Here is a 27,629-nt window from a genome sequence, read left to right on the forward strand (position 1 = left end):
TTACTATCCTGTGAATACTTTACATAACTATAGAACACTTGTGCCACTCTGTAACTTGTAATTATTTTGACGAAGTAGTATATAGAGAAGCATAATTTGTATGTAAATAGATTCTCCTCTTCGGAATGCAGTTTCGTTAATACTCAATAAAAATTAATGATTATTCATAAACTGTCGGATCGTAAAAGTCGTCAGGGATGACGAACTACGTCGGCTATGACATTTTGGTATGCGACCGCATCGCTGTCATCGCTTTTCCTTATAATCGCCGACGTGTGACATGAAATACTCGGGGCATAAAGACGTGCAAGATAAAGACGGTGCACATATCATTTTGACTAGTGTATTTAATGATATCATACAGGATAAGTTTATATTACGAGTATTATTTAATCGATAACTTGCATAGTCTTGCGCAACTGTCTTCGTAAGTCTGCGACGACATAACTATATCCTTCAACATCTTTTTTTATTCGATTCAAATTGTAGTATAATTAATTTTTTATCCTCCTTTCTTCTTGCCTGACTCTAACTCTGGATCATTTCTAAAGTTTGCGGGCCAACGAGACCGTTCAGACGCAATTATTATTATTGTACAGAACTATTATTCTAATTATCAGATCTTTTTGATATGAGCATTCTGTGCAACAAAGTTGAAATCTTGCGGCAAATATCTAAAACTCTATTTTTTGACATTCGACAAGGGACGTGCAAAAATTTCACGTTTCACTTTGTCTCTTTTTATTCTGGATTTATTACGAATAATTTGACGCATGGAATGCTCACAGTTCTTCGCGTTATCTACATCTAAAATAAATATTTCAGGCGAATGCCTACACGAGTAACGGACCTTTTCCTTTCAGGACGTGTTTTACACTCATCTTAAGATCTAATAATCTCCGTGTATGGCAAATAAAGGGCAAGTTTGAGCGTCGGCGTATTAGCTTCCGCTTGTAAGACAGCCAGTGTAAGTACAGGGGTGTGTGGTTTCTCGTTTATCTTCGTGCACAAATTATTCGGCCAATTTGCAGCGGGGATCGTTTTTGAAAAGAGGAGCCATAAATAGAAGGAGGCGCGAGAAACGAGATCTCTTCTGCACTTCCTGCTGGATCAAGACATCACCCCGAGACAGCCCGCGAGCATGCAATCGGCAGGCGTGAGGCAGCAAAACGAGCAAATCGTTCGGCATTAAAGCACTAGAGTTTTATAGTGCATTAATTAGTCCGCGATGAGGAACGAGATACAAAGGTTTACAACGTTATAAATGCAAAGGGATAGAAACACGGGGGAAGGTGGGATGGGGGAGGCCCTACCGGCCGCTCGGTAACACCGCTATTTAATTCCCATTTTTTTTTTTTTTACGCGAGCGACGTATCGTCGTATTTTACAAGGTATACACACGGCGTGTCCACGTATGACACCCTCGACCGAACCGTTTATGGCTTTACTGCACCTTCGCCGTCGCAACCGCGGCTTCTTACGTGCATATTCCATCCGCGTGCTTTACAGCCGTTTGTTTATTAGGCTTTCATTTAATTGCCCGCGCTGATCTCCGTGCCGTGTATAACGGCATCGCGCAGCTATTTCGCACCGGGCTCTAAAATGCGAACTACAATGGAGACGCGGACGCGGTAATTACCCGCTCGAGCAACACCGTCGAACGAACTGTCGAAGACGCATTCAAGATTTAGCCGACTATTTAAGCTAAATTGAAACGTCGTCGAAACTTTTATTAGACGTAATGCATTTTCTTCGCATCGGCGGTTATTACGTGGGCGCGGAATTCTGTCTTGACTAACTGCTCATACGGAATGCACAAAATGTCGAATTTTATTGCATGACGACGATGGCCTGGGAGCGCTGAATTAATCGCGTTACGTTAGCAACGTGGTAATTATCTCGCGGAGAAGACTGGCAACGTTAATTGATATTTCACCGCCAGCGATTCGAGATAAATCAGTGAAAGTATTGGAAAACTTCTCCCGGATTTCCAAGCGCTCTTTTTTCACCGGTTCTTAACTAGCCGTACGCAATTACATAGTTAAGCGAAATCTTGGGTTCTCGAAGCAATTAACAGCCGAACGCCAGCGAAAAACGACGATCAAACTTATGCGCAACGCGGAACGGAAGGAAGCAAAATAATTTAATTATAAGTTAACATACACAAGGGTTACATGTACTTCACTACGTTACGATCGACACTATAGTCTTCGATTCTAACAATATATATATATATATATATATATATATATATGGCGCTTCGCGTACCATTCTTTTATTTTACTTCACAGAACAGCCGCGGAGAAGGAATTAGAAACTTCAGAAACATTCAGAAATATCTTCTAATCCCTTCCGTCGTATCCCTTAATCGATACTCTAAGACATCTATGATATTTGCTACTCTCACTGCACTCACAAGGGCTACTCATCTGGTGCAAAGAAATTACTTTCAAGAGTATGCGACAATACTCAATCTTCAATTCCGCTGCTCAGCTTTTCATCGAATACCTTTCATACGGTTTTTCTTTGCACCTGTTAATACTACACACGTACCTACAGTCAACAGTGTTATGCTCACACAATGTAACATTCGTCCGGGCCGGGGATTCACCACTGATGAATCTCGATTTAGTTCGTACTTTGCGTAAGCACGCAAAGCAACGTATTTTTGCCTTACAGCCTTCGTTCAGGGCGACCTCGACATCCTCGATTTTTTCTTAGATCTCCTTGCTTACGATAATGCCGCAAGGTTGCACCACACCAATGTTGGGTAATCTAGGCCTCCTGGACGCGGATTTGTTCTCGTCCTTCTTGAGCAGTTCCTCTATCGAATAGGGATTCTTCTTCTTTTGCGGCTGGGGCGGTTGATTCTCTACCGCCGCTCCTTCGTTCGTCGTCGTCGTCGTCGTCGTGCTCGCACTCGTGTTCTTCGCTTCCTGACTTCTGTACGATGTCGGGTAATCCCGCTTTGACGTCTCGACGATCGCTGTCGGGCTTCCTCGCGGATTGTCCGAGTTCGTAGCCTGCGAATTTGGCGTGCCGTGCCTGACGAACGCGCTTCGATCGCTGCCGATCTTCTGACTGAGCTCTAGAATGATCGGCGTGCTCCGAAAGGACTTGTAGTGATCTTGTGCCTCGCCCAGGTTCTCATCCAGGTCGCTCTTGTCCAGCGAGTCGTCGCTGCCGGCCGTCGAGCTCGAGCTCGATTTCAGTTCCAGCTGACTCTGCGCGCCGGTTTGCTCCGACAAACGTTCGGCATCCAAAGGTCTACGAGGACGAAATGTTTATAAAAATATATCTAGAATAAATAATTTTGTGTTAAATTGAGTCACAAATAAATTGATTCAGAGAGAAATAGAATGTAATTATCGCCTGATAGTTGACGTCGTCAACTAAGTTTTAGTAGTGATTTAGGAAATTATCTCTCAATTTAATAGCTGAGGTATCAAATTTCAGTCAGTTTTTATTGGTATAAATAAATTTTATTTTAAAAGACGGGACTTATTTATGACTCAGTTCAATATCGTTAAGTCAATTTTGTCCGGACTTGTGGACTTACGCGAAGGACTGCATCCCATGTTGCAAGTGCAAGGTTGTCGCTTGATAGAGGGACGAGTAGAAGCTTTGATTCCATGATGGCGTCCCGGTATTGCCGGTATTCGTAGAAATGTGCAACGGTCCTAGAGCACCCGGATAGAACAACTGATAATCCGTTCTCATAAGTGCATCTGCGAAAGAACAATTGCGACTTATTATTGCCACGATTTCCATGTTGCTTCTCAACCACTTCAAAATCTCTTAACGATATAATATAATAAACCAGAATTTATCAAGGAATACGCGGGCACGTGTTCTTGCATATTGTATACGCAATCTGTTTGAGAAGAATCCAGATTGGACGAGCGATATCAATGCTCGTGATCTCTCCTCATTTTCGTGCTGAATTTAATCGCCGTATAAGTAAATTCTCTATGTTGAACTATTTTTTATTGTTTGAGAAGTAAATCTTTTCATAATGTCTAATAATTAGAGATCTTATAATTTTTCTCGGTCATCAAAAATATCAAATGTTTCTATTCTGATTTCTATCCTTGTTTACAAGTAATCTAAGTTGAATTGCAAATTAGTATATCCGCGTATATGTCTTGAATGACGTTACTAACAACAAGAGAAACTTTTCTTGACAATAGATATTGATTTTTTTCTTTTCATTGTGATATTGATGCCGTCTCAAGGTATTATTTTAATTAAGTACAAAAATGAGTTCCTTTTTAGATGTTAGAAAAGGAGACTGTCACTCGCGAGCGAAATAGTTTGAGGGAAAGATGAAGACGAAGGAGAGTCCGGACGCTCGTTTCGCAATTAGCTGCTCAAAGCCGGTAAATTGAGCACCACGCTTCCAGCATCCAGCGGCACAAATTGCGAGTCAAATTTTCCGTTTCGACAGCGCGGGGTTGCGTGTCTGTTGCCCTGCCCGGACTGCGTGGCTTTTGCTGACGAGTCAATCACGGCAACGGGGTATCTCGAGAGATCTGCCCCCTTCGTTCCCTCCCTCCCTCCCTCCCTCCTTCCCTCCCGCTTGTCACGATCGTTCCCGCTATTCTTCTCCTTCGGCGCGCTCGCCGTCGCCGATTTCGGACATTTATCGTCTTTCTTCTGGAAATGATCATAAAAGGAAAGGAAGAAAGGGAAGATCCGCACAACGATTCCACGCTAGGGACAGGTGTTTAAGGCGTTATTAGTCTGTAATGATGCACTCGTAGCAAAGCAGCTTCGATCTACGTATAATGACTCGGAAAGCTTCACAATGAAAATACGCGCTCGCTCGATCGCAATCTCGAACTACCATCCGTCTTTTTCTTCTCGTTTAAATATCCGGCAGATTCACATCGCTGCCCGACAATGAAAAATAGAATCCTGATATCCTTGTTATCTGCTTTCTGATTCTTACCTCTGGCTCCAGCGTTCGACGGAATCTGCGACGTGTATCCTCCGGATGCGCCGCTCTCGATGGCAGGGATGTCGGTGTGAAGCCCGCCACCCCTAAGAATACGATTGACCGATGACACGGAGGGTAAGCTCTGGGGATCGCAAGCTCCTTGTCGCGCGAGTTGCTCGCGGATCTCCCAAGCAAACATTGTTGGCTGTTCTTGTTTCATCCGTAAGATCTTTTTCACCACCGTCGGCGTAGCTACTTGCTGCAACATATACAAAATATAAATTAAATAAATATATTATGTAGGGATAATATTTCATTTATTTAATACATATTCCATCTATCGTTTATTATTTTCTAATGACAGATTCTTCAATCGATTTAGAAATCAAACTTTTCTTTTTATGAAAATATGGAGAGAGAAAGTGGAGCAAATATTTAACTTTTTAAATTGTGTATTTCTATAACAAAATCAAATTTGTAAGAATTTTTCTTATTTATCTCTGTAAAGTTTGATTTCTGAAGAGCTTCTTTCTTTCATCATTTAAAACTCGAAAATGTGATACCTCAAAATAAAGGTAATAATTATTTATGTGAAGAAAAATTTCTTCTAAATTGGAGCAAAAAAATCTGTCGTTGAAAAATAGTGCTTTAAAAAGTACTTTACTTAGTTTACAATTTATTTTGCATTTTATTTCTCATTGTAAATGAAAATTTTCAATTTTAAACGTTAGCTTTTATCTTCCATAAGGAACCCACCGATTTATCGGTGCCAGAATGTCGTTGTTAATCATTTCGCGAATGATCTTTTTTTTAATAAAAACCGCCAAACCGCGCGCGTTATCTCATCGACAAATTAACACAAACGCGGTCACACCGTCGTCGTAGCGAATTGCACACGCATATGTCGTTCACAGGTGAAGAGCACGACGGGATCGTCAATCAGATAGCGAGGTGAGTCCGTCCGGTGTGGTGGGCGACGGTACCTACCCACTTTATTTCGGTTTAGCCCCCGTTCGCCAAAGAAACGGGTTGGCTGGTCGGCTGGTACCGTCCGCCGGTGCTGTTGCCTGCCACGAGGCCCACCATCGGTTTCACTCCTCCAGAAGGGGGTCTCAGTGGTGCTCATCTGGTTGCGCGGCCAATTTGACTTGCTAATGAACGGTAATGGCACGCGGATAATTTTATGCTAACGCGATGGAAATATTATTCCGGCCGTACAGATTTCGAGATCACCGATCTCTTTGGGGGCGACGGCAGGCGCGAGCGAGACGCGCCGAGATATCTCGCTCGGAGGGAGATGATCATCTTCACGGGCCCGGGCCCGGGCACCGTCGCGGGAGTTCGTGCACGTATGCGCGTATCGCCGAGCGGAACGGTATCACCGAACCTGTCGATTACCGGCACCGATCTCATTTCGCGAGAAGATCGATGCCTCGGCGTTCCGCGCGTCGATAATCTGTACTCGGTCGCGTGGGCTCGATATGATCTCTTTCTCGGCAAATTGTTTCGAAGAGGAACAGAATAAATACCACGGTGCATCGAACAGCGATCGATACGATCGGACGTCGATTGATGTACATACTTTGAAGGCGCTGCTAAAAGCATTACGAGCCTTGAGTTATCAACCGTCACCGCGTATTGCCTCCGTGACGCGATCTGAAGCTAATTTCTTCTCGCGAGAAAAAGTGCCATTCGTAAATCTCGCGGAAGATAATTTCTGTCGCGAGCCAAACGTCAAGTCTAATCGGCCGAAGCTATCCTCCTCTCATTTCGGTTTTGAATAGTAACCAGCGAAATTAATATATGGGATACACGAGATGTCATTATCCGGAATCCTCCGCAGGTGAAAGCACCACTGGCGGGAACGTTTAAGGGCTAGTGCCTCGGGGGTAGCGAAGAGCCGGAGAGAGGGCCGCCTAATAGTTTGAGGGGGTTAGGACAAGCATCGCGTGCTCCCGGGAGCATCTCAGATTCTAATCTGACACTTCCGTCGTCGTCGTTGCCACAATTACCCCTGCTCCGACAACATATACGGTGCGTCCTAATGCGGACCCTCGCGTCGCCGTTCGGGCACATCGAAGCGCGGACACGCACGTGAGCATGCATGCACGTATATACGCGTATATACGTGTACGTATTGCGCGTGTATGTGTGTACCATCGGAGGAAATTGGCTGGACAGGATGGACATCTGGCACTAAACGTTAGATAACCAGCATATATCGGGCCACGTATACGAACAGGTTCACCAACTCGGTAATTATCGCGCGTAAGTTGCACGCCCCGCTACATACATACGACCCGAATGCCCGGAGTGCTCGTGAATGATAAGGGCGACTAAGACCGTCGACACCTTCCGCCCCATTTTTTTTTCCCATGTCACCTGGACGCGCCATTGTATCGTCGGAAGTGAGAGATAATTGATTCGTTAAGAAAATGAAATAAAAATAAAAGCGATTATCTAAGAAAATCAATTAATTCAGATTCTCTGAGAGCTTTATGTTCATTAAAATTAGAAAACTAATAAGTTTATATAAAATTTCAATTTAATATTAGTAATAATATATTAAAATTAGCATATTCTGTAAGGAATTTTTAATATCATTAAATTAATTATCGGGTTATCAGAGGGAATATATTAGAGGGATATATAATTTTGACTTTGGCTAGCTACATTGCAAATCCGTTAAAAAGTAATAATATAATTTTTGTGCACCTTATCTTACGAAATGAAAAAAATACAATTCAGAATTATAAGCTATTTATGAACTTTCGAATTCTGCAAATTAAAAATTTCAAATTTATCACTATAGCTTGAAATTTGATTATTTGGAGAGGCTGAGGGAAATTTCTGATTTGGTAAAAACAATGGCTGTACTAACGTAAGATTAAAATTAACATAGAAAATGAAAAGCAAAAAATGAAAAGCAGGAAATTAAAATGAATACTTTTGTAGCGCTATTTTTTTGCTAATTAATTACTCTGTTAATTAGGGTGCACGCCAGATGCACGAATAATAATAACATATTAATAGCAAAGAAACGAAGCTTAATGAAATATCCATATGCAGTTTTCCCTAAATAAAATAAATCCTCTAATCGCCCACTGTCAATTGTCAACTATCATTTGATTGTTTAAAACACAACTTTGTGTGTGCCTCATCGGAACAGAAAAAAAACGCAATCATTACTATTTTGTCCGGCAACGATGTTTCAAGCGCTGTTAAATCATGCATTGAAAAAATAAATACACGTCCATGCGCGGCCGATTGAATACGCCATTCCATATCTTCGTGGAGACCACGGGCGAGATCTTAATTGCCAGATAAATGGGAAAAAAACGTCCGACCGTTGAGCGTGAACCGCACGTAGAGAAAATGAATGTTCCGCGGGTCGAAGCCGTGACAATAATCATTTCTATGTGAGCGGAATTTCCGCTTTCTGTTTCGAGAAATCCACGAGATCGCTATCGAGTCCAAGGGGGGTAAAGAGTAAAGAGGGCTAAGCGTCGACGAGGGTACATTCCGTCGTCGTGCTGTCCCATTGTTACGTGAGAGAAAGAGAGAAAACTTTGGACAAGGCGGATCGCGACAATTTTTTTTTTTCGACGTTCCACTTTATTATCCGCGACTTCGACGCGGCCTGTGCATTTTTCATGAGACAATTTTCTCTGTCGTGTCGCCGGCCTATTATCCGCCGCGTATCACATTGACGCGTGCGTACGTCAGGAGAGAGAAAGAGAGGAAGATAACGGAGAAAGTACGTGGACATGCCTCGAAAATGTTACGTACCGTACCCGAGTACACGTGTAGATTCGCCGATAGTTTGTCGATTAATTTCGCGAGATCGCACGCTAAATTGCACCGCACGACGCGGCACGACGGAGAGATCGTGTGCATCGCCTGGAATTACGTCTCCCGCTCCCCGAGAGCGTGAATTTAATTAAACACGGCTATCGGATCTCACTGCAAATATGCGTAAACGCCCGAGGGGGCTCGATATAAGACGCCTGAGCGCGCGTAGTTTGCACCAAATTCGCACGCGGAAGATGATCCTGTAACCGTCGGGCAGTATCGCGGGATGCGCGGCGGGGCGGAGCGGGGTGGGCGCGGAAAGTCGTAATAACAGACTTAAAATGGAGAGCAACGTTATCTCGACAGGGCACGTTCATCTTCCGTTACTCAGCAGGAAAATCGGATGGTTCTCCCCTGATGGAAATCGACGTGAGGGAGGGCACGGAGGGTGGAGGGCAGGACGGTTAAATGCCGGTTCTCCCGAGGATTCGACGAGTTAATACTGCCAGACAATCAAAGGGTTTACCTAGTAGCCATTATTTAATTATCGGCGTAATTTTAAATCGCTGTAAAAGCCACTTACAGACGCGGATAGTGACGAGCCGCCGAGTCGGCCTGTTATCTAACGATCTCCTCTCGGGAGAGAGAGAGGATCCTTTGTGCGCGCGACGGTGGGCGGGCGGATGCTACGTTACGCGTGCAAGATGAGCGACTCGATGCCTTCGTGCATACCGGGCGCGTCTCCGGGGGCCGGGAGATCTCTTCCTAATTTCCCACCCAAATTGCCAAAGCTTGCCGTTTACTTGTCAGAAAAGGGAAAAAGAGAAGCGAAGAATTCTGTCGGCCGATCGCGTAGATCGCGGTTAAAAAAGACTTTAGGACTAAGCCGTATTAAGGCCGCGCAATCATTATTTCGCCACGGGACTATTTTGACATACGTGAAATAAAACGAATCCGGTAATGGCGGATGATGACTATCGTTTACATGCACGTGCAATCGGCCCCCCCTGCTCCCCCCTCCCTCTCTATGCCACTGCCGGAATTTAAATGTCCTCTTCAGGATTCTAAGGGCTACTTCTTTCTCCCTCTTTCTATCCTTCTCTCTCTCTCTCTCTCTCTCTCTCTCTCTCTCTCTCTCTCTCTCTCTCTCTCTCTCTTCGCTGTCATGCTAAACTCGAGCTCGCAACTTGAGGAAGGTCGACGCACGCTGATGCGGCGTTATTAAAATAAATTCATTAAGCCGAAACGCACAGAGTAACAGTCCATGCATCGTAAGATATTCTCGGTACATATACGCACTGTGCAATTATATTGTCATTAGCGGCGTGTGTGCGCGATACCGCGAGCGTCCGTGCAGCTTCGCGATGCGTGCTTGGGGGGACAAAATGGCGTTCCCCCCCAGCGGCCAGACGAGCGAATATGCCATGCGGTAAAAAATTGTGACTCGTTAAATTTCACGATGAGCACGATCGCGATTGAACGATAGAAACGTCCCAATGTCCCACAATCTCGTGAAATCAATTTTTCGTCCCGAGATGAAACCTCACCTTCGCGATATCGGCAGAACGGAAGGGCGGCAATTCCCTTTCAATATCGATCGATGTGGAATCGATGAGGGGAATCGAATTTACACGTTCCTCGATCAAGAAGAGGATGAGCAAGAAAACCGTGCAAAACTATGAAATTATGCAAATGTTTCATGTACGCTCACTGCAAGGTGTTTGGATAATTGCACGCACGGTCAAAACACAGCCCTTACTTAAAATCACATCAGGTATACCTGAGTGCAGGGACTCTTGTGCGTGCCGGGGGAGGACTGACTTTCATCAGACTCTCTCGCCCACTAATGCACACGGATGCGTGATCGTTCGTTTTCACGTGTTTTTGCAAAGCTACCGACATTAATCTTTTCCTGAATCGCGCTCTTACCGCGCATTTTGCCAAATGCTCGATGGTCTTATTTTCACATTTTTATTTTAAATTGCATTTTTTCATTATTTTCTCAGTAGATATTAAGTTTTAATAATACAAGTCATAAAAATTAATATAGTCGAATCTCTAATTTGAAAATTTCGTAAAATCATTTTAACTAACTAATTAAATTTGCAAAAAAAGAAAATTTTATATAATTATATAATAGCTTTCAAAGGATATTGAATTTATATTTATTATATTCTTGCTATATCGAATTATTGAAAAATATTTTTTATTTTGTTATATAACTTTAAATAATTGACAATCTATACGGTTATATATTACATAATGCTAGTGTCATTAAATTGCATTTAAACCTTTCAAAGTCAATTTTTTTCTCGAAAATCATTATAACTCGAATTATTATCAATTTCCTTGAGTTAATTCGAATTAAACAAATCCGACTGTATTATTAATTTTCCCGATTTATTTTATTTCATATTTCATATTTTATTCTAGATATTATTACATTAGATATTATAAAGTATAAAATATCTTATGTGCACAAAAAAATATTCTTATTTTCATACGCATGATAATAAATAAATCAGTAATTCATAAGAAAAAAATACATAATTATATTTCAAGAGATATGCAAGTGTACGCTGTTTATAAATTATCGTTCGCCAACTCCGAAAAACTCCATCAAATCCTAAAGATACACCCTAATATTCTCGAAAAATTGCAGTCTTCAATCAGGCCTTACCTTCGTCTTGCTTCCGCCGATGCTGCCAGGTCGGATGCTTCCCGTCTCATAGAATCTCGTGAGTATCTTGGAGACGCAACCATGGGACACGAGTAGCTGTCGGGAAATATCACACGGCCTGACGCCGACCATGGCGAGCTGCACGATTCTCTGGCGCACGCAGTCCGGCAACGGTCTGCCGTTCACAAAGACGCCGCCTAATTGATTCACCCCGGCTTGTCCTGGAACAGTCAGTCAGTCAGTCACGTTATTGGTGTTAATAGGGCGACGTAACAATGGCGCGATTAACGATAAGCCCAAATCGCCCGACCGGCGACTCGAGATTTTCGCGTCGATGGAACGGCAAAAGGTGTTTATTGATTCAGAGGAGGACAGTCGGGAATCTGCTAATAATGCGCTCGCGGTCGTTCGGGAAGATCGGCAGGTGCACCTTCCGACGTGCGGGTCCTGGCTAGCAGGCCCTCTAATGACATTGTTACGACGAATATCCACGGAAAGGACCTCTTCCCTCCCTTTCCCTTCCTTTCCGTTCGGCAAAGACGTATCATTATTTTTCGGTAATGTCAGGAAGGAAATCGCGTTTACAGTGAAATCCCGACGTCTTTACTCGAAAATTTACGCTCGCAATTAACGTGGGCTAAGTAGTAAGTTAATTGGTTGGTTTTATGCAACGGGGATATTAAATGTTCGTTAAAACGCGCTTTGATATTCCACTAAATAAATATATTTTGTTTGAGAAGGTGACATAAATGACTTCCTGTTTATGCGCTATCATTATTTGGTTCCTCACTATAATTCTCCTTGAAAATTTCGTCAACTTTTGAATATGTAATTAGACGATGATTTACTATAAAGCAACTTTCTGTTCGGTAAAATTTCACCATTTTAAAACACCGTATGTTAAATCGATGTAGCAGTTTCGGAACTGATATCAACATAAAATCAATATAATGGCGATGAAGAGTCAGAATGCAGTTTAAACAGTGAAGCGTAAAAAGTTAATTGGAATAAAACGTCTCGCGAGTCGTTTTAGAAACTGTTTTCTTTCTTTCTTAATATCTACATTCATAAAATGTTTAATCGCGTAATTTTCATATTGGCCAGCGTGTACGCATACAATGTGTCGCAGGCTTAAATCATGGCGAACGACAAGTTTATTTACGCATTGCACATCGTATAACCGACGCGGCGCACTTGTCGAAAATTTTATAAAACCGACATTATTCCCCCGCAGTGGTGTCGTAAAACCATAAAGGCCAGCTCGTCTCGCGCGAATAAAAACGTCAATTGATCACCGATTTTATGTTCCATCGTCGAAAATGAGCGCTTAAACGATTCGCGGCTCGACACGCATTAAGGCGTCGAATAAAATCTGAGTTATATACGGTAGTCTCGTTGGTTTGTCTCCTCTTCGTGGACGAGGTCGAAGATACACGAAATTGTCGGACGAGGAAGCTCGGAAAGATCGCGGAACGGGCCGCCATTAAATTAAAGCCGCGTCATAAATTTTCGATCGGCCTATTCGACATGCGAAGAATTCTTAATTTTCAGGTCGTCTCGGTAGTTTTCATCGATTATTAGTTAACGGCATAATTATTAGGGAATTTCATGGGAATTTCATGGGAATCTTTATCAGTTAATATTCAGTTTATTAATCCAATGATCTGTCATAAGTCTGCGTCAACAACTTTCGTGAGCAGCGTGAAATTTAAATTAAAAAAATTCTTGCCTTGATCAACCTGTCATTATTATGTAAGACTAATCGTACGAGGAACATACATTTTTGTGCCTTTGAAATTTCACTATCAAACTTTAATAATGTAACTCCTTATCACGACGCAAATTAAAAATCGTTGCAATCGTAATAATATTATCGCAATGCGATTGAAATAAAGGAGGCAGGCTTAGGGACACGATCGCAATCCGGTTGCGGTTCTGCGCCGATGCGCTGTGAAGATAAACATCAACCAGATATATAAGTTTAACGAATAATAACTTGCCGCGTAATGGGAATAATCGGTTTTATTCTCCGCGATTATTATCGACATAAGAGAGCCGAAGAGCGAGAGAGGAAGAGGACGAAACGGAGGCCACATGCAGAAGCGGCGTTACTAACGACGATCTCTCCCTCGTGAAAGAAAATATAAAAGAGGACTAAAAAGACGAAAAACATAAATGCCACGGGCGACTTATATAAATCGAGCCACGCGCCTTCACGTAGCGTCCGGATGCGGCGAACGAGCAGCGCGTACCAGGACGATCGCTAATTATTATCCGCGCCAACTAATTATGTCATTACCACGATCACTGATGCCGACGAGCCTTGGGACCAGCCTGAGAAATAACGATCTCGAGCGAGTATTCGGGCCAAAGAAAAGGTTTTCGTCAATCTTTCCCGTCGCCATTACTCCCGGATTCCTCGAATCCGGGCTTTATTTGACGTTTTACGGGCTAATTGATGGACGATCGTGATTTTACTCCCGTGATTTTTATTCCCCAAAGAAATCATCTTCCACACTGTGGGAAGGAAATAATCAGCGTAATTATACTCGTGATTTGTCGATTTTTTATATGCCTCTGGAGATTTTATATCTGAAATAATTCCTAGTAATTTTACTTTCCAATTGTTTGCACATGTATGTAGAATTCTAAAGTTGGAAGATAAAGATGGCGAAGGTTCTCCCAATTAAAGCGGCCATTAGCGCCGTTTATTCGAGTGCAAGTGCAATCTGCAAAAGAGTCATTATGTCCCGGCCGAAATTACGAAAGGCTCCTGCAATTTCATGACGTCCTCGCTCGCGACGCTCACAGTGGCGGCACGAAGTGGGAATTGCTGATAATGACCACCAGTCGAAGGCGTGACGGATTGCCCTTATTGGATAATTTAAGGGTCTTTCGATTGGTGACAGAGACACACGGCCGGTAAGATTCATTTTTGGAGAAATTACTTTTCGTAGAAATTACTTCCGGGGAATTCGCGTCTCGCGTGCTCGCATGTACCTTATTTATTAGCGGCCGTATTAAACCTGTTTGATGCACACAAGGCGATACGTTTGTTCGTTAATAAGTAAAAAAAAAAAATAAAAAATTTTGTTAGCGTCGGTAGTGAGTAAGATTTAGGGAGGAAGAACGAAGAACGCTTTACGCATTATCGTCAAGCTAATACTTTTTCAACCGTCTTACGTAATTGATTAATTATTTATATGCCGTAATGCGTCTTCCATTCGTTCTACCGTGCACACCAATCTGCGATCGCGCACCACGGAAATTATACACGCTACGCGTTTCGGACAGCGGAAGACGGCGATGCGTAAGCGACGGACACAGCGGGCCAAATTATTATTACGGCAAAAACCGGCCGAAATGGCGTCTTTATCTAACTGCAAATCTGCCGGTGGATCCGCGAAATAATGGAACCGCGCGTTAACGGCGCGATTCTGACTGCGCCGCGCATCGCAAATAGCAAGGAACCACTCATTTTACGCGAAACAAAAAGCGAACGCATCGAAATCGAAATACCGGAAACGCGAGATTTGCAAAAGGACCAAAGTGAAAAGGTGGGCGGGATGGAACTGGAAAAAAAAACGGCTCGGAAATACTTTATGGACTGCAACGCGAGCGTAATCGCGGTCAAAATAACTGTTATCTCTGATAACGGCATAGCATGTTAATAAAGACGCCTTTGCAATAATTAAAGACGCGATAAACCGCGCGCTTCTCGTAAACGCAAATCGGATGTGCAGATCTAGTTTATTAAACAGATGTTATATGCCAGCGTGATGAGTACTTTCCGTTTACGGAATGACCGCATAGTTTTTTTTTTTTTTTTTTTTTTTTTTTTTTTTTTTTTTTTTTAGAATAGCCCCGTTCTCTCTTTTGAATCATTTATAAAAAAGTTATAATTTGTTCAAGTCAATGAATACTTACGAATTATTTCTGTTTTATATGTGTTCTGTGTTCTTTCTATTATATAATGTGATTAACAAAATGAAGAATTACATTTCATAAATATTTATGAAAATTATTTTCTAAGTACGTGTCTTTCGTAATTTTCTTTTAACATAAATAAGATATACAAAAAATACTTGTGCGAGTTTGTTTTATTTTATATGCTTGTTTTCTCTCTTTTCCCTTCTTATTATATCGAAAGAATTTGATGAAATTTTTTAAAACGATTAATTTCTCCCGTACAATTATACGTATTAAAGATTATAATTTTGTAGGATAGCGATATATTCAATCCTCCTCTCATGTTTCTCCCAATATGTTTTCCTAACAGAGTGCAAATTGTCAAATTACGAGTATGGGGGTTCCTTCGCGAGTGCATAAAAGGAATATCTCTCGAGATATAATACCGGCTTAGCTTAGAATTAGTCGGCTAATGCGATCGCCAACAACGATCGCTATCGTCCTGGCCATTTAGGCCCTCCAACCAAACTCTACACCTGCCTACCTGTAATCACGATCCACGCTAACAGATTTTTTTTTCTCTCTCTCTCTCTGACGAGAGCGAGGCACGCCGCGAGCATCGGGAATCGCGATTTGCCATTTCGAATCGATGCCGAATCGGCACGCATCGGTCACCCCGTTCGACTCGCTCGCTATCGCCTCCGTCTCATCGTCTGTCTTAAAAGAAGACACGCGAGGGATAGCCTTAAATGGAAGTGTATCAAGATGGTTAACTACGGCGGCTGTTATTAAGCGTTTATCGCTCCAATGATTATCCGCGACTTGGATGTTGCTGATAATTAAGAGGAACATATGTAACGTGAACTCGTTGATAATTAAAAAGTAACATTGAATCTGTAAAGTGCATGTCGAAGAGCTCGATAACATCGACCGACTAAATATAGCCTCTTTCAAATAATTTTTTCGACATAATAATAATAATTATCAGCATAATTTGTTTAATAATACTTTAAATTTATTTACAAAATTTGTACGGCGAAATTGTTAAATGACATTTCTCCTACGATTTCGCAGGATGATCTAGAAGTGCTGTTAAGGATCGTCAGAAATTTCATGAGATGTCGGCCGAGATTAATATTGGCGAAATTAATCAATATTAATATTCCGAGTATGTGGAAGACCGTGATAACCGGAACGGAGAATACTTTCTCCAATTTCGAAGACTTCTCGCCAGTATCTCGCTGAAAGAAGGAAAGATTGATCGCTCGATCAGGATCCAGGCGGGATTCTTTACACGGGGCATCAGGCCAGCGTAGCGAGGAGGAAAACAGAGAGGAGAGACGGTAGATTATAATTATGCTCGTTTAATAATAGGCCTATAGATCTCGGCGTTCGATCCACGATATAAAATTCTTCGTTAATTACTGTCAAACTGCCTTTCAAATCGTAATTTAGCCTTGAGCCTGAACCGAAGAGAGGGAGGACTCCTCTCCGTAGGGAAAGAGGAGGAAGGTAGAAATTTTTATTTTCACTACCGATTTCGTCCTCTGATCTCGCCGACGCGACGGTAGCTGACCCCGTCTTGAAGAAACCATAACGATGTGTTACATTCTCTCTCGCATAAATCAGGAAGCGAAGCCGACCGAATCGCACGATGAGATTGGCTATTTAGTAAACTGGCTGCTGTTTGCGATCTGCCGACGCGATGTTTTTCGCGAATAAAAATTAGCATTTTGCCCTTTGAGACGACTTAACGATTTAATCCTTAATCGCATCTTTCTCAAAATTTCTGAAAGACATTACAATCACGACAAGTCTACTATTTCCTTATTAATAATGTCACCGTCATATCATAAATTAAAATACTCGATTATTTACTAAAAATTTTGCTTGATTTTATTATAGAATTCTCAATCTCAGTGAAATATGCATCATATAATTTTAATTTTAATAATAGATTCTTTGGTCAATATAAACTCAATTTTAACAAAAATCAAAACATCGGTAATTTTCGAGTTGTAAGCAGTTGAAGAAAGAGAATTCTTCGTAAATTAAATTTTAAGAAGATAACTAGATAACAAAACTCTATATTTCTCAGTTAATAGCAATAGATTCTTTTTACTTTAATAGGATTTTAAATTGAAGTTTAATTATGAAGATACACAACTAGAACTTAGAAAGTTGCAATAAATCATAATTTTTTTCGATAGTCCCACTAAGAAAGAATCGACTCGAATAATTAATCATAAAAACTGTGTAAGATCCTCGGAATATTCTCGTTGACGTTTCAGGCAAGAAATGACAGTCCAGTTTTGAAAAATCTGAGAGGAGCGAACGCCTATGAAAACTGTGTAAGATCCTCGGAGTATTCTCTCGTTGACGTTTCAGGCAAGAAATGACAGTCCAATTTTGAAAAATCTGGGAGAGGAGCGAGTGGTCTACTCACCAGTGTGCGGCATGACGACGGAGGATCACGTGCCGTATCTGAAACAGAACGAGTATGCGGTCTTTAAGATTTAACGGCAAACTGATGCAGGCCGGTGCGGTATGCGCAACGTGAAACGTAGAGTGCGCATCGCCGTATATTAGATCCTTCGGCGCGGCGTATCGCGAAACGCCCGTGCGCGCCGTGTGTGCGTGTTGTTCTTATCCGTGCGACGTGTTATAGAGTATAGCGGGAGTATAGCCTTCGCCGTTAATGAATTTAAATGTATTCAAAGGGCGCGCTTGACGCTTGACATGGCAACCCTTAAATATGCAATCGTACCGATAAGGCAAAGCGCGGCAAAATATTGCCGCCGGTAGCCGCAAACCGTGACTCTCATTCCCGAACAGATCGTGGCGAGATCGGCCGCGCCGCGGCGGCCGCACTCTCGACGAGCGCACAACGACAACTTCATTTTCATATTTCAGGTTTTTTTTTTTTTTTACGCTAATCGCATAAATTACGCCGCACCCGCGCACGAAATTTCGCGACGGATCGTCGTCGTCCGATGGGGTGGAAACTCGCGTCTCCTCTGGTCCGTTATTCGTCAGCCGACGGAGATTATCCCTTTGATTTCCGGACGAATCGGCGGCCAATGGTGATCGCGCAGCGTAAGGAATCGCGATTTGAGAACTCGCCACCGGACATAGAAGGAGCGGAAAACTACGTGGAATGCGTGCGTAACGTGGCGGGTGGCGTGTACTTTGTGATGCAAATTAATGCACGATTACCGAAACACCCCTTGCCCGCCCTCGCGCGACCACCGGCGACTCCTTACCCTCGCGCGATTACCCTTGCTTTCCTTCGTGCAGGTGTGTGTGTGTGTGTGTGTGTGTGTGTGTGTGTGTGTGTGTGTGTGTGTGTGTGTGTGTGTGTGTGTGTGTGTGTGTGTGTGTGTGTGTGTAGCGCACCGAGGACGTGTTTCGAGGTATACGTGTAATAAGTACGATCCGCCTCCACCCCCGTGACTCGATGCTTACCCCGGCATTAGGCCTGGTTACACGCTCGCCCCCTTCCATCCCCCCCTAGGTTTTAATCTGATGTAACTATTACATACGTTACGCGGTATCCATATAGTCGAAATGGCTATGCGCCGCACGGAGTCTTGATGAAAACTCATTTCTTCATGCCCAATCGTCATGCCTAATCGATTGTGTCCTCGTGACGATCTATTCCGCTTTCCAGCTAATCGTTAATTTATATCGCTTCGATCGAGGGAACCATCTATTCTTTTCAAGACCGAACGTGTGCCTGGCGAAATAACGTCTTCGCGCGTCCTTTCGTTTCTCTCGTTAATTCCCTCCGCGCACTTTCCTCGTGCAACGTAAAACCAGTCTGAGTAAAGATTCAGCAAATCCGCCACGCAAGGCAACGAGCCTTCGAGGCTTCTACGTAAAGGAAAAAAAAAAAAAAAAAAAAAAAAGAAGCGAATTGCATGTGTGTCGCAGCTCGAAGGGCTACTAAATTCCATCGCGCGGCGATTTCAAGGTGTCAAGTTTTACTCGTTAAAGGTATACGGGCTACGATCGCGTTGTCGGCTGATCCCGACGACGGCAACGAGCGGCGAAGAATGCATGAGCTTTTTGTGCACGAGACGGGGATTACTTTCGGCCCGACGGCGACGCTCACCGGGCAATTTCATCGGTCCGCGTCCCGCGGGGATGAAGCCTCCCGTAATGAGGATTGAGCGATTATTATAAATCAAACGAACCGGAGGCCACGGTGAGGCCGGGTCGTCGCGTTTCTCGCGTGCCACGTGTTTTGCCGATGTTACTCTCATGAACACGTGTTCCGCTCTCTTTTCCTTTATTTCTTTCTGTCTTTCTTTCTCTCCTCGTTTCCTGTCGCCATCGTAAACGCATGCAAACGTCACGAACACACGCAATTTTTAATCTCGCTCTTAATAAAATAAAAATTCGAAAACGATGTAGCCTACGCTTCGTCAATCTCTTCTTAGATTCCTAGTCTTTGTTAACCGGTTATTATTATCATGAATGATTGGAATTTTTCTTATTCCCATTTAAAACTTAACATATTATGTTAAAAATACATTTTTTTTTTCATTTTATATTATAATTATTATTAGTAGAACAATTTTCTTTTTCCGGTAATTAAACTTTCTTTCTCTTACAACTAAAAAATTTATGAAAATCGGAGAGATTTTGTCACATCGAGGAAAAGAATAAGAGCACGCTACTTAAAGCTTAAATAAAGAAATACAAAATCTCGATCAGTCATTCCAGATCGATTCGCAGATCTGAGATTTTCGAAACGGAGGGGTTCGAGTCGATTTGAGAACCGCGGCGCCACGGTAAATCGCCGGTAAGGTCACGCTTTTACGTGTAAGCCCTAAGCGAAATCTAGTTTTTGTTTATTCATTAGGCTACCCCGCGCTTTAAGTGGTACGTGAAGGAAGGCCTCGCCGCAGCGGCGACGTCGAGCGAACGTAACGGGGGAACCGGGGGGAGGGAGGGGGGTGGACCGACCGACCGACCAACCGCCGTATCACCGATACGCCACCAGCCATAAAAATCTGAATATATTAGGCCTACATGCGCACGACATCTCGCTCGGATCGTGAACACGTTACCCCCGATAATCTACGCTCGTTTCCAGCACACTTTGCACGTTTATGCGTATACCAGAGGCGGCTACCGTGCGAACGAGTTACCCTTCGTCGTCGTTATCCCCGGTGCTTCTCTCCCCCAGCGCCTGGATCTCAAATCGAATTGGATCAATTAGGGATTGCTTTATTAGTCGCGATTTATCGTGGCTGTCAGGTCGACAGAAGAATAAAAAATTGAACGATTGTATGTTTAATGAGACGCGGAGCGTCGTGAATTTCTTCTAAGGGAGTTAAGTCGCCAATTTGTTATATTTTTTTCTTGTTTAATAAATTACATACACGTAATCAGGAAGGTCGATTTTCGAGCGTGTACTTTATCTGCAACAATGTTCAAGGTTAACATTGACGTACTGCGCTCGAGTAACATTAATTTCATCTCTCGCAGATCACGTACGACGAATTATCTCGTTCGTCGATAACAGAGACGGCATGTTGGCGCTGAAATTCAAGATTTTTTTGAGCTTCCGTCCGAAAGCCAAGTGGCCGAGCGGATAAGCATTCGAGAGCGCGGTAAGAAAAATCGGCGGGAGGCTCGGGTCGCCGAGGGAGAGAGAGAGAGAGAGAGAGAGAGAGAGAGAGAGAGAGAGAGAGAGAGAGAGAAAGAGACCGTGAGGGGTGGTGGAAGGGCGGGTAATTAGAATAATTCGGGCCGCTGTGGTTCACGCCATCCGGGCGAATTTGCATTTTAAATGAAGCGATGGCGTGCCAAGGGCCCCATCGTGCAGGCGGAGAGAAGAGAGAGAAGAGAGCAAGGAGGAGAGAGTGAGAGGGGTACTTTGTACTTTATAAGGAACTTTAATATTTATCGCTTATATCCCGACCGAATATAAGTATATGTATATATATCCGCCCTTTCCTTCCTCGCGCGACCGCCGCCACCGCAGTTACGGGGTTCGCTTATGCTCATGCTCAAGTACAGCCCCCGCGACTTCCTTCTCGATTCTCCTTCGTCTCACGGTCCCCTCGTGGTCTCCTCGTCTCTATCGGATCATTATCGCGTAATTAGCGCCGCTGATTTTCATGTCGCGTCATTGGTACGCACACGCGACGATGATTCTGATTTTAATCTGCTCTATGCGACATTCGCGATTCCGCAAGGATTCCGTTGTCGATCTCGATAAATCGAACGATAAAATCGTCGTAGGTTTTTTCTTTTTTATTTTGTACGTTTGTACGAGATAATCTGTCGTCGCGCGTTCGAATGTATCGATAAGTGTCAGGAATTTCCGATGATATCAAAAGTCGCTGGCACACGTGTATCGCTCTTTGAGGAAAAATATTTTCGAGCATATAATTTATTTGGAATCTGATTTTTTACTAGCTCTCTCTCTCTCTCTCTCTCTCTCTCTCTCTTCTTTCCTATATTCTTTAAAGAATAAGCTTATACTTCTTGTATTTCTATTAATATGCAAAAATTACTGCAAAAATTATCTCGTAAAGAGCTCTATTTTACATTCAGATACACACCTATATATATATATATATATATATATATATATATATATATATATATATATATATACACATATATATGATTGAATGAGATTTAAAATTATCGCAAATATTTTTATATTTTAAAAGAAGTGCAAGATGTTTCAAAAAGTAGATATATTCGAACGTTAATTACAAGAATTATTAATAGCCGTTTATTAGTCAATCGCGAACTTTACATCGACGACGAATGCTCGTTACGAATGCGAGCATATGTTACGACGAGGGGTGAGTTTTTCTCGATATGCGTATCGACGTTTATGAAAGTTAACGTTGAGTTACTGTCGTGCGTTACAGCGTAACGCGATAGGTACCGAGCGAATAATGAGACGCGAAGCGGATCAGCCTAATTAGGGGGCAAGAAGCCCGGCGGATAATTTATTTATCCAGTCGGGGCGTGCGCGGGCACACAATTACACGCGGAAATGTCCATCACGGTGTATTCTCGAGAAAGAAAAAAGGGGGAGCGCAGTCCTATACGTACCTGTTGATTTTTTGTACCGTTGATTCGTAATACTCTTCAGCTTCCGAGCGGCATTCGATTTTCTCGAGGATCTCCCTCGTGTCTTCGGAATTAGCCTCGTAGCGTTTTCCGTTCACCTCGGTCTACCCTTAATGTTCCTCGGCGTTGGTCTCGACTCAATTCGCCGACATCACGAGTTTCGATGTCACGTTTTGCCGCACCTCGAGTCCTGGCAAAACGTCGTCGTCCTGTCGTGCGTCGCGCGCTTGACTCACGCAGGAAGTGACTTCGCTTTCACGGCAATAAGACGTGGATGCGACACGAAAGCCGGAAAGACGGATAGAGAGACAGAGAAAAGGAGCGAAAGAGGGAGCGAGAAAGAAGCGGACTGTATAATGGTACACCTACGAGGACAGGTCGTCAGATGACGACAGGAAGGTTTCTCTCAACGACCACCTTTCCCGTGCGAACCGATGATCCGCTCTTTATCTCGGAACTTCCTTCCGTGCGTCCGTTCCCTATTTTTATTCCGCTCCGATAACCGCGCAACGTGCGGTCGGCGACTGTCCTTGATGGAATCGCGAGGTGGATGTTCTTCCTTTGCTCGGGGAGGGCGCGCGTTTCTTGGCTCCTTTAAAGATCCGATCAATCATCAAGATCATGGCTTAATCATCCCGTCAGCAGGATCGCACTCGTAATTGGTCGCACAGAAGCAATATCCCGCGACAAGTCTGATCGGTCGATCTTCTTTCGGGCCAAATGTCCTCGCGGAGGGATCTTTTTAATGATATCCCGCGTCGCTGGATTCACTTCCACTTACTCGGGCTCACTGGTAACCACGCGTTCAACTTTCGATTCCTCCGGGAAAAGCCGCCACTGTCGGAAGTCGCAATGCCACGATTTCTCGATCGCTTCTTCCTCTTCTCGGCAGGCCGGCGCTCATCACCTCGTACCCGTGGCGCAAAGCACGTGCAGCTACTCCTGGTAGCCGGCGGAGTGGCACGGCCGCGCGACGCGAGGGCAAACTCGCGGTGAAGACCGCAAACTGCGGTCGCGGCCGCTCGGCGAGCGCGCTCGAGGAGAAGGACGAGGCGGAGGCAGGAGGGACCACGCGGCACAAGCACAGGTACCAACGAGCAGAACGCGGCAAGGGCGCGAGAACGCGGCCAGAGATATACGCGCGCGAAAGAGAGAGGGAGAGAGAGAGAGAGAGAAAGTTACGAGCGAACGAGAGAAATATATAAAATGCGAGTGGAAGCGAGAGAGAAGGAGAGGCGGTCAGGACAGGATGATGTGGACCACGCGGAGGACACGGCGTGTCTGAAGTGGGCTCGGCCCGCAAACGGGGGTTACGGGCTTTGCTTTCGGTCAGGTCCCCCGTACCCTCTGCCACCGCCCGTGCCAGAGTCTACTCCTGACTCGGTCGTACGCGTCGTGTGTGTACGCCGGAGCGAAGAAGAGAGAGAGAGAGAGAGAGAGAGAGAGAGAGAGAGAGAGGGGGGGGGAGAAAGAGAAAGAGAGGGAAAATACACGAAAGCGAGAAACAGAGAGGGAGAGGACGAGAATGAGAAGGGAGAATGAGAAGGTGACGGTAGCGTGTCGTCGCGTGCTGGATGTTGTATCGGGCAGGCCCGCGTGGCCCGTGGCTCGTGGCCCGTGGCCCGGGTTGTGCCCACGGCGAAACGCGGCCCGTGGCCCTCGCCAGGAGACAGGCGAAGAGGGAGAAAGACCGCAAGATCGGAAGGGTTGACTCGGCCGAGGAGAGCAAGAGAGACGGAAAGCCCCGGGGGTGGGCGGGCAGAATACGTTCCCCCGTCGTCCTACTACTCAGCCTTGCCTCCTTGTCGAAGCTCCTCCGAAGGGCTCCTACTCCTTTTCTCCTTCTCGTGCCATTACGTTCTCACTCCCTCTCTCTCCTCCTCTCCCGTTTTCTCTCGCTCGCCCGCGCGCTCTCTTGTGCGCACGCACGCTCGTGCGCGAGGGTAGTTGAGAGAGTCGCTCTTTCTCCCGAAGGTTGATTCCGTGACGTCCCTCTCTGCCACGTATCGTAAATGTAATTAAAGGGTTTCCACGCGGGTCCCGCCGCGGCGGCGTATTTCGTTGGCCGGCACGAGATCCGGCCGAAGAATGGCTGAACGATAGCTTTCCGAAAAGAGTATCGATTACGCTAGAAACGTTAAAAATGTTCGTGTGGAAGAAGGAGTCGAGCGCCTGTCTCGCCCCGGAATATTACGTTCCTCACAGCATATTTCTTCATTCCAGCACGCTCCCGGTCGTCCCCTTGTTCTTCATTTAAATCAGTTCCCTTTTCACATCGCCGTTATATGCTATTCGCGCGAGCTTAGAGCTGTTATGCGTGACAATTAACGTCTTTACAGCATGCCGCGTGTTATGCCGAAAGTTTTTCAACGCCGCGGAACTTTTCTACTGTGACGCGCACGCGAGCGCGCAAGCACGATTCCTCGCACAGCTAATCCTGACTGGTGCACCAAGACGTAACTGAAGACTGTACTTATTTATAAAAAAAAAAGGTCTTGGACATATTACTTTTTTTATCAGTTGATAACATTGTAGAAGAACAAATGGAGAAATTGGTAACATAATTAAAATAAGAAAAGAGAGAAAATAGATGTAATAGCCATTGAAGATATTGAATTATGTTGAATGGTAGATGCTCAACGTCTGTTACTTCGGAATATTCATTCGTTATCTGATTCTAAATGTTACTCGCTTAAAGGGTTACATTCAATGTCAATAGGACACGGGGCGGGCGGCTGCGTTTAGCGCTAAATGTATGGCGCGAACAGCACCGGACCTTTGTCTCTCGTTTGCTAAAACACGCGAGACGTTCGTAAGGCGAGGTTGTGTAATACCCGCAAGAAGAGACGTAATCGGCTGGATGTGTCCAGACACGCGAGAATCCGCACAATCGATAGCAGCCCATCCCCCCGACGAGTTCCACGAAGATCGAAGTACGAGATCACCTCGCGAAGTTCTCGGGCACGGACGCAATTTGACTCCAGTCCTTGGCTGAGTTCTTACGCAAGAGGCATATCGTTTTCTCGACAATTATATACCCAGGGCCCCCTTGTCTCGTGCGAGCCGCCGTTTTAGGAACGATCTCCTCCACGGGCGATCCGCGAAATGCCAGGTTCGACAGATCGTGGTCTCGGAGTCTTCATCGATCACGAAGGACGCGAAGAACGGTCGGATGGACGGTACATCCGCACGATTCGAGAGGAGGATTCATCCCGCCGAGAAATGGTAATTTGCAGGTATACTCGCGCGAGCGAACATTAGTCTGGCCGGTATTCGCGTGCCTCGCAGATCATCCTCTCGTTCTCTTGCTCTCGTTTCGCTCTCCTCTCGTTTCACGTTTACATAATAGAAGCATGTTTTAAGAATGCTTCAGAGTCGAGAAACATTGCGAGTTTCAGGAATAAACAAAGCTTTTGAGTGTCTATATATATATATATATATATCTTAACGGAGAGTCAATTTCCCATTGACAGGATGAGTTAGCGCGTCGCATACGCGAGTTTTGTGGCGTTTAATGTATGAAGTGTCGAATGACAAATAAATACGAGGGTAACCGCTGTACTCGGTCCCTGTAACGACCCCCCGTGGAGTGATTGTGAGACCCCTTGACTTCTGACACTCTGGTACCCTCTTCTGTCGACGTTGGCGCAGGTTGCGCTCTTTCACGGATCATCGCCCATTAACCAGAGTGTTTCCGACTCGTTGTGGACGGTCCAAATGTTATGCCACTGAATTTTTCAAACATCTTGATCCTATTGTCCTTTTTCCCTCAACTCTTTTAGTCCGAACGAGGAGAAGATCGATTTTACCAAAATTAAAATCCATCGATATATCTGCCCTACGTAAGCATTTTTTTTTTATTTCATGTTGCAAATTAATAATCGGGTTAATCTTTTGGCGTCGGTATATCGTCTTTGTATCTCGTCCTTAATTTGTTCGGTTCGTGCAAAAGTCGTTACAAGACGGAAGCGAGGCGACTTTGGGCGATTATTCGTCTGTCTACCGTCCGGGTACACCTCAGAACGGAAACTAGAATACGAAATTACGTTACCGCATTACCTTATCAGATTCGACATAATAGCGACGATGGGACAACCCCTAACAAAAAAAAGATCGGATCGTTACGACAAATTAATTTATGGGCACTGTGCGGAATATTCGGAGGAAGGCGTATCTGGTTGGCTCAAATATGTCCTGCGTGTCCAAGACAGGTGAGCGGTTTCAACCCTCGGTACATCTCCTTGGCATCTACTCTGCTTATCTGACGAACTTCGGTTTTCGCTGACGCGTATTTCCCCGAAAAGCCGATATTCTTCCCCGTTATAATTAGGTAATAACGTGCAGAGATGTCATTAAGATTTTGACACGTCTTTTCACTAACAAAATCATGTAAGATTGTGGCACAATTTTGTTGTGCCGATTAATTTATCCTCGCCTAACATTTTATCGAAGACGAGTAAAGCAGAGATGTTTACAAGTAGAAAAGACTATCGCGTCTTTCTTTTTTGTTGGTTCTCCTCAACGATGATCTCGCCTAAAATATGCAGCTGCCGCCTGTCGATCCATCAAAGATATTAGGAACGCGTTCCTTCCCTTTTCGTTCGCCTAGAAATCGTCTTTTTGCCGCGGCTATAACACCGCAGATTTCACGGCGGCGGCACCTCGATCAAATATTAATCTCATGGATGAAATTGTAATTTATGAAGAGGCAACGAAGAGTAAGGAATCTACGGAAAAAAGTGTGTGCAAGGTGCACCCACCATTTCTATAAGGCTATTAGATCGGAGAGCAGGTAGTCCAATATATTTCCGTGCTTCTCGTGGATGCGAAGAAATCTTTAAGCTCCGAACGCTCTCGCTTCCGAACGTTAATTGACTTTTCCGAAAAATTATTTTTGAAACGTCAAAAAATTGTTCGCGCTCCCGTATCGCGTAAAGGCAAGCTTAATTATTATTCGCTCATAGCGTGCTATTTTTCGTCGATATTGCGCATTATATTCGAGTCAACGGCTATGGCTGGCGGCTGGATTAAATTGTTACGTCCGCCCTCTTCCACTTACTTACCCCGTCCGTCAGATATCGAGCTTCGAATTCCGGTCGAAGCTACCCTGAGGCAGCGTCGATTCCCAGAGTCGTAGGATCGATGACCAACGTACACCACCACCACCACCACCATTACCATCACCACCCTCCGCGCGTCCCCCGC

General features: G+C 44.3%; 1 protein-coding gene across 1 annotated transcript; it reads right to left on the bottom strand.

Moving 5' to 3' along the window:
• Positions 1-140: 140 nt before the first annotated feature.
• Poxn (paired box pox-neuro) lies at positions 141-23,819 on the bottom strand. The gene is made up of 6 exons (XM_011648051.2): positions 22,407-23,819; positions 17,767-17,804; positions 11,412-11,632; positions 4,952-5,198; positions 3,560-3,728; positions 141-3,267 (listed from the first exon to the last, which is right to left on the bottom strand). The coding sequence occupies exons 2-6, from the start codon at positions 17,777-17,779 to the stop codon at positions 2,718-2,720; spliced, it is 1,200 nt and encodes a 399-aa protein (XP_011646353.2). The 5' UTR covers positions 17,780-17,804; positions 22,407-23,819; the 3' UTR covers positions 141-2,717.
• Positions 23,820-27,629: the final 3,810 nt, after the last annotated feature.

The sequence above is a fragment of the Pogonomyrmex barbatus genome, unplaced genomic scaffold (assembly GCF_055798465.1).
Source record: "Pogonomyrmex barbatus isolate J1 unplaced genomic scaffold, ASM5579846v1 scaffold4, whole genome shotgun sequence".
Classification (NCBI taxonomy): Eukaryota; Metazoa; Arthropoda; class Insecta; order Hymenoptera; family Formicidae; genus Pogonomyrmex; species Pogonomyrmex barbatus.